The sequence below is a fragment of the Lycorma delicatula genome, chromosome 7 (assembly GCF_047948215.1).
Source record: "Lycorma delicatula isolate Av1 chromosome 7, ASM4794821v1, whole genome shotgun sequence".
Taxonomy (NCBI): Eukaryota; Metazoa; Arthropoda; class Insecta; order Hemiptera; family Fulgoridae; genus Lycorma; species Lycorma delicatula.
In genome coordinates, this window is record NC_134461.1 from 3571801 (window position 1) to 3579784 (window position 7984).

General features: G+C 27.6%; 1 protein-coding gene across 1 annotated transcript in view; it reads left to right on the forward strand.

Moving 5' to 3' along the window:
• Positions 1-7747, forward strand: part of Svip (small VCP interacting protein) — a 33222-nt gene extending 25475 nt beyond the window's left edge. The window contains exon 3 of the mRNA XM_075371479.1: positions 211-7747. Coding sequence (XP_075227594.1) covers positions 211-225 — 15 coding nt within the window. The 3' untranslated portion in view covers positions 226-7747. The remainder of the gene's footprint in view (positions 1-210) is intronic.
• The last annotated feature ends 237 nt before the right edge of the window (positions 7748-7984 follow it).

Here is a 7984-nt window from a genome sequence, read left to right on the forward strand (position 1 = left end):
TGTAAGATGTTGAGTGACTTTCTATAAGACGTTGAGTGTCTTTGTGAGAATCGATTTACATAGAATAGTGAATTCAATAGATTTAATAATATTTAATATCAAATTTTTTAATGCAGTCAATTGTTTTTTCTCCATTTATTACATCTATTATAGACTATATTTAATATTAAAGATAATATTTTGAAGTAACATTGAATTTTAATGTTTTAGTGGCAGGTGAATTGAAGGAATTGTACAGAAATGTGAAGAAGAAATCGATTCGCTGACAGACTTGTTGAACTTATGGATTGTAACTTGGTGTTGCAGTATTGATTTTAAAATGTTATCTTTTTATGTTACCAATATTTTAATATATTTAATGTAAACAGTATACTCACAAAATATGTTCAGAAGTACGGGTGCACTGTTTGTTTATTTTAATTAGTTTACGCTACTCCTGTAATTAGCACATGAAAAATACTATTAGTTAAATTTTAAAAAATATATCTTTTTATTTATATGCTTTATTTATTTTTTTAATGAATTTTCAGTAAAAATTTATTGGTTTTTACTCTGTTAAGAATGAAAGTGTTACATTTTTAAATGTATATTATTATTATTATTTAATGTGCTTTTCTATCAGTAAATGTTTTGTTACATAATTTAGCTTGTTTGTACATATTTATATATTTGTAAATACACATACCAATGGCAGATGCAGGCTTTTCATTTAGAAGGGCACTGTCTGTTTATATATTAGTTTGAATTTTAATTTAGTTTAGTTTTATATAAATTAATTTTTTTTATTTTTATATGGTACATTTATAATAACTGATATATTAATTTTGCAAACAAATAAAAGAGTTTGTATATAACAGTAAAAATTATCTTTGTTGCAGGTCTAATAAAAATTAAAAAATGTGAACTTATAAAAAAAAATTAAAATGTAAACCGGGAAAATAAAAATATTAAAATTTCAATGTATTATCAAAAATTAGCTTTTGTGAGGTGTAAAACTATTCAGGATTTTTTTTTCGTATTATGCAGACTTTCAGTGCATTCAAAATATTATTTATTTAGGAGACTAATTAGATTTTGTTTTGGAATTTGGTTAAATTGTATAGCATTATAGACATGATTATTTCCCCATCTTTTAACCCAGTGACAAGCATGTCTTGAAAGTCTCACATCAGGACGCATGTATCAAGATGATACAACTAGAAAGTTACATTTTTTTGTACATGTGGTTTGCTTTGAAGACTGCTCGGATAGAGAACTCCAATAAAGGCTTTTTGATAAAATCTGTCAAAATTTATTATTTCAAACTTAGAATCTCTTGGTCTAGAAAACTTTGCCTGTATTGAAGATATGTATTTATTAGTATAAACCACAATTGTAATGATGATCTCATGTCAGTGAGACAGCTCCACAAATTTAAGATCCCTGAGACATTTTTTGCTGGGCCGATGGCACCCAGGAGATGCATTCAAATTTTGTGTTTTCCATGTTGTTATCTAGTGTTTATTGGTTTTTATTCCATTTCCATTTCTTTATCACCTTGCCTTTTTTCTTCTCATAAGCAAAAATTTTCATTGCTAACATCTTCTTCCTCACAGGAATCTTCAGTCAACTCCATTTGAGAATCTCCTTCCTGTATCACTGTTCCTATCAGATGAAGGACCTATGGCATTGTTTTCAGTATCGTTGGCGAAAAAGAAGAGCATGCAGGAATTGCACATCATCAGGATTCCTCAAATCCAATGCTTTTTTCTTACTAGTCATTGAGAACTGGAAAAAATTAGAATACCTTTAGTAACACGAAAGGGCGCAAGTATCAATTTGATACTGCCTGTTTTAGAAACAAATACAAAAAGGAAACTTGACAATTATGCTTACCAGTAAAATAGTAAAGAGTTGGAGAGAAAAAAAGTGATAGATTCTTGAAGTTATGAAATATTACACCATCAGGCACAAGTATCAGTTTTACAGACAAGCCTCTACTTTGAAAACACAGCACTCACCGAAGGCAGGAATGTTACTGGCGTCTTCTGAGGCAAACATTAGAAGGTTAGGGGGAGGACAGTCCCGCCATGTTCTTTGGTGTGGGCAGGAATGATATGTGCACCTGTCGCTGGGTTAAAGATGTTTGCAAAAAGCTATTTACAAGTTAACAGAAGATGAACAATTAATTGTTGATAGAGGTAGAATTTTGTATTTGTAAGAATCAAAATTATGTAATGGTTCTTTGAAATATACTCCAGCTTATCAGAAACAAATTGAAGGTCCTTTTATCAATTATAATCACCCTTTTAGGTGTTTAAATCTTGGGTTCGATTCCTATAATTGTAATACAGTCATATATATTTAATGTGAATAAGGGTCATAATTCAAAATAAAAAGTAAATCTGCACATCATTTTGTTAATTTTTTTCTTTTTGCATTGATAATAGGAAACTGTGGATTTCAGTTGCCTTAATGAAGTGGTTGTATTCAAAATATTTATTATGAACATCAGAATAATTGATGTTAAAAGGATGCAATTTATATGCCGAGTTGAAAAATTGAATATCAATCTTCTCATCATCTATTGGAATAAAAAAGTTTTAAACTGGGAGCATCTTTCCAAAAAAAAAATTCTGTACTTAAGAGACCAATGTGACTTCTGTTTTTTCTTATATTTAAAACCTTTTTCTATAAAGCTTGTTAAAAGTATATAAAGGTATTTTCAAAAAAAATTATTTTTCATATTTACTAAGAATATTTTACATACATCCATAAATTGTCACCAAAAATCATTTATTTCTAAGTTTTTTTTTTGACAAAATAGATGCTTTCTGTTTTTTAACAGAAAGTTATTACGCCAAAGTCATAAAAAATTTCAATAATTATTTAAAACTTATGGCCATTTTGATTCTCAGGTGATTGTTTTAACATGTCTCATTCTTTGTCCATAAAGAAAGAAGTTATAAAGTGTAGTTTTTGTCAACATTGTACTAGAATTAGGTCAATAATGATGATGATTGTGTAGTTTGTACCATGCATTTTCAGTATGGATACACAAGATCTGTTTAATTTTACTTAATTATTCAACATTTCAATTTTTGAATTATAGGGTCTACAAAATGTAGAAAATGCTGCAGTATATTGACTCATTATACTTGTATTAATAAATATCAACTGATTTTTGGAAAGGTAATTTTAACCCAGATAACTAATTTAAGAGATAAACTTTATTATCTTAAATAAAGGAATTTTTTTATTTAATAATATTTTGGTAAGTAATATTTGTTTACCTTTTTGCTTACATTTACTGTGGTTAAAATTATACACAGTTTAACAAGCTTTTTATTATGCAAAGAGCCAATATAATTCTGTTAAGTCTCAGTGGTGTTAAAGCTGTATTATATATTCCGATCTGTGATTTACGGTTGATACTTAGTTTAGTGAATATCAAATCCTATCATTATATCAAATAATTGCGTATATTTATCACGTGGTCATGAAAAAAATTTTGATGAACAAATTAGTGCAAGCCCAAGGAAATGTCCAAATTTGAATTACGTTTAAAACACATTTTGCTACTTAAGTTTAATGTTTTTGTGTTTTACGTGATGATCACATGCTTTTTTAAACTTCAATGGGACTTGGGATTTAAAATTTACTTGTCACCCATTTATTATTTTTAATATTTCTGCTGGGCATCTTAAGTCACTGTATTACTAGTTTCTTACGCATTTTCTATGTCTATTTTCTCCAAATTGTACCTAGTTTAAAAACTCTACTTCCCCTGCGACATTAACTGCACTAAACCAACAAAGCAAATTCTTCTAGATTTGTATTTTAATTAAAATGGAAATGCAAAATTAAGAATTTTTCAAATTAATTTCAAGGGTACAGAAAGTATGTACTTTTTAGACATAAATAAATTTTAGAATAAAAATTTTTTAACAAACTTATTTTGTCTACATAAAGTGATGTACACTTAATAATATGTAACAAGTTTCATATACTCACTTTGTGCTTATTTGCCGGCGGTCCATTCAAAATCATAATGATTTTGTTCTCTTCATTGCTTTAAAGATGAACATCTAAAAACTTATTCAGTTGTATAAGAGATATGAAAATTATTATGGCCAAGTGTCCAGGCTGTTGGGTGGATGATAAATTCTGATTTAAAATGTTCAAGGAGTCGTGTTTGGACAAAAGGCAACTCCTAGGATTCTGAACCACCTATCACAATTGTTTCAGTGTTTCACAGTAAACATTACCACTCATTTTGTTCATCAACTAATGAGGAATGGACCTTTTCATTCTGAAAAGACTGTCACCATGGCTTTTAGAGTCAGGGTAATTTGAAATTTAAGGCATCTAAACTTGTTGGACAGTGAACAAGGGTTGCACTATTCTATCGATTGAAGTTTGCTTTCTGACATGGGTGTAGAAAACCAAAGTTAAATTATCTCACAGTCAGATTATCATAAGAGAAACGTGCAAAAATTTGTTATGAGTAAGTGTAATCGAGTGTGTATCACCAACACTGCTCTGTGAATTTATGCAGTTGATTTTTTATTATATGTTGAGTTCACATATTTGTTAAGTTAAAAAATCAAATTTTAGATTTTATTGTTCCTTTTTGAAAATTTACAGAAACAATACAAACGCTCGTCAAATGATGAAATTCAAATAGATTATGATACAAATAACGTGAATTAGCAAGAAATTATGTGCATACTAACATTGCACAAAATGCTATCTATACATTTTTCATAATTAGTGTAATAAATAGCATAAGAGAAAGTATTTGTTTATAAAAAAATGAAATGTTCAAATTAATGAAGTATTCTTATTTATGAACTTCAGTTTAATATTATTTGTTATAAGAAAATTATGAATAAATAATTCTAATTGATCGCATTTCAGATTACAGATCCGTTGTGAAAACTATTTTTAAAAATTAAATGAAGAACTTTAAATGTAAAAGTTCCCTTAAAATTTTACTTTTATGGAAGTTCCATAAAAGAAACTATATTATATTGGCAAATGTAATCGCTTCATTTTTTCTTAAAGAATTTATCTTTAGCTTATTTAAGTACAGAAATAACAAACCGAACCTTTGATGAAGTGAAAATGTAATAAAAAATAGATTTTTCTCTATTGCAATTTATATTGTTACGACTTTTATTTTACTGGCTGTAGTGATATATGTTGCTATAGCAGTTGTAACTAACAGGAAAGTATATATAGATTGGTAAAACAAAACCTAAAAAAAATTGTTTTTTTGTGCCTTAAGGAGACGTTAAAACAAAATTAACCAAAAATACATTTAAATGAATTGTAAATGATCTGTGAAAAAATGCTTTATTCCAATCCACCCAAGTCAAAAAATGATTTTTGTCAGACAGACATTTGTGTCTGTGTGAGCATATGTGTATTGGCCTGTATTTATTCCTTTAACTGTGCTCCCCATTGACCAATTTTCTTCAAACTTGTAGAAAGGGAGAAGGAATATATTAAATTTTGCCAAAATTTTAAAAGTGGGGATTGTTTTGGCCAAAATAAAATTACAGGTCTTTACTGGGGCACTTTAACAAAACGTTTTTCTTATAAGGTGAAATTTTTTTATCAAGATCACATATCACCAAAACTTTTTAATATTTGCGCTCTCCCCAAAAAATGTTATATATTTTTGTCCTTTTAGATATATCTAGCTCAGAAAAGCAGTTTATGGGAGTTATTTTGTATTTATGTTTTCTTTATCAGTAGATCTTTGAACTACTACAAAAACCTTTCACCTATCCCATTCGTGGTCTGTGGTAAGGAAAATTTTTATAATTAAAAAAAAATTTCTATTTTTATACTACTCATTGCATTTAAAATTGTAAAAATCTTGATTTCTTTTTGTACAGTCCTTACTTTTCAGTATTTCTTGAAAAAAAATTAACCAAAGATTTTCTAGAAAATTAAAACTTCGTTTATTTAGAATTGTTGTTGTATCTTAGCATTTTTTAAATAATTCTAAAAACTTCTTTTTGAAATTTATTATCTCCACTTAGGGAGATAAAGATTTATATAGTTTTATATTTTGAATCAAACTGTCATGTACATTATGATAATGAAATATTTCACCATCATAATATGTACTTATACAATGCTGCAGTAAAAAGGAATTATTTTATTATAAAAATACAAATGGGTCAGAGCTGGGAAAGTAATGCAATTCATTACCGTCTTTTTTATATTGTAAAATCATTATCATTTATCTCTTTTCCTTTGTAAAAAATTTGTAACTTCTCATATGTATTCTGAATAGCATAAATTATTCCAAATGTAATCAACGTTGAAAGTGCTGTTTCATTAAAATGAAAAATCAAGCGCTGATCATGAATAATGATTTTACAGCTATTGACACAGTTTTAAAAAGAGTTAGCTACCTCTATTTTGGATTTTATATCTTTTTGTCTGATTTAAGTTTTCAGTAATAATCGTTCTTTTGGTACTTTAAAGCGACTAGCAAGTAAAGATTATTATTTTAGTTTTAATGATGTTAATGATGAAACTCATTGTTTCACTTGCTGAAGCAACTCATTTAAGAGGTTATCTCTGTAGATTTCCATTTTCAATATTTTTTTGTTAATTCATTAGGTATTTGGAGTAACCCATTTTTTTACTCCATCTTTTTTATAGTTAATAAAGCCCTGCTATTGAAGGATTTTTTTTAGAAGATTTTAATACTAAACATGATTTAATTTAACTAATATTTAAATTTCATTTGCTATGGAATATCTTTTTTATTATTCTTTTTTAAAAAAAAAAGCTGGTGTTTTGAGTTATGTGCTAAAGATGATTGATTAAAAATGTTTAAGAACTTATTAAAAAATTGGTTTATATATATTGTATGACTTTGAATAAGTAAGCGATAGTAAATTTGTATCGTATTTTTAATACAGTAAAATTTGAATACTAGATTGTGAATACCGGTGTTCTTTGGTAGTTGGGTTTTTAATTAACCATAAATCTCAGGAATGGTAAGCCTGAGTTTGTACAAGAAAAAACACCTGACCCACACTTAACGAATGAGAGACACAGCTGCTTATGGGTCCCAAATCTAGAAAGCTGCGTGGGATATTTGGAGACTTTGGAAAATTCATAAAAAATAATAATACATTAAAATTATTATAAATAATTTTCTTTCTGTAGTGAATGTTCTCTATAAATATGATTTTACTTTACTTTTTAAGAAATGTAACCAGCTCATCAGAGTTGCATGAAGGATTTACAATGTAGTGGTCTTACCTGTATCTGCTATTGATATTTTGTGTAGATAATTGTAATCTAGTCTTTGTAGATAGAAAATTAATTATTTTATTTAATATTATTAACCACTGCGATAATTCATTTAAAATAATAATATTATTAATTACATTTCTTATTTTACCGATTGTGCCACAAATTTTATAATGAATCTTGTTTTTTGTATTATATTTAAAAATTTTATATATCAATAATACTGATTAATTTCTACATACTTTATTTTTTATTATTAAACCAGCTGTGGGAAATCAACTTCTTGCTGATTGTGGCCTATGGTTCATATTATAAAATTAAAATAAATAATTATACCTTTATGTGGTGCTCTGTTATATATTTCCTGTGCAGTATTTACTAATCTGTGATTGCTGCTTGCACTATCTGTTAACTTTTTTTTATTTTTTAGAAGATTCTTGTAAAATTTATATTCCAGAAAAATTATAATGTTTTCATTTGTTAATCGTGTTCTTTTGCTCCCTCAGTTTTACCTAAAACAAAGCGTGAAAGTTTTTGCCCACCCTCGGTGAGATTGAATAGTCCTATACCGATCGTGTAACATTCGCAATATTTGAGGTACTTTTGTGATTTAGTACCTCAAATAATTGAAACATTCTGCCAGTTGACTGGTCAACTGACATGCAGAAGTGAATTTTTGCCTAACACGACAGGAAATGCAAATGATCCTATAGTGTGGGCG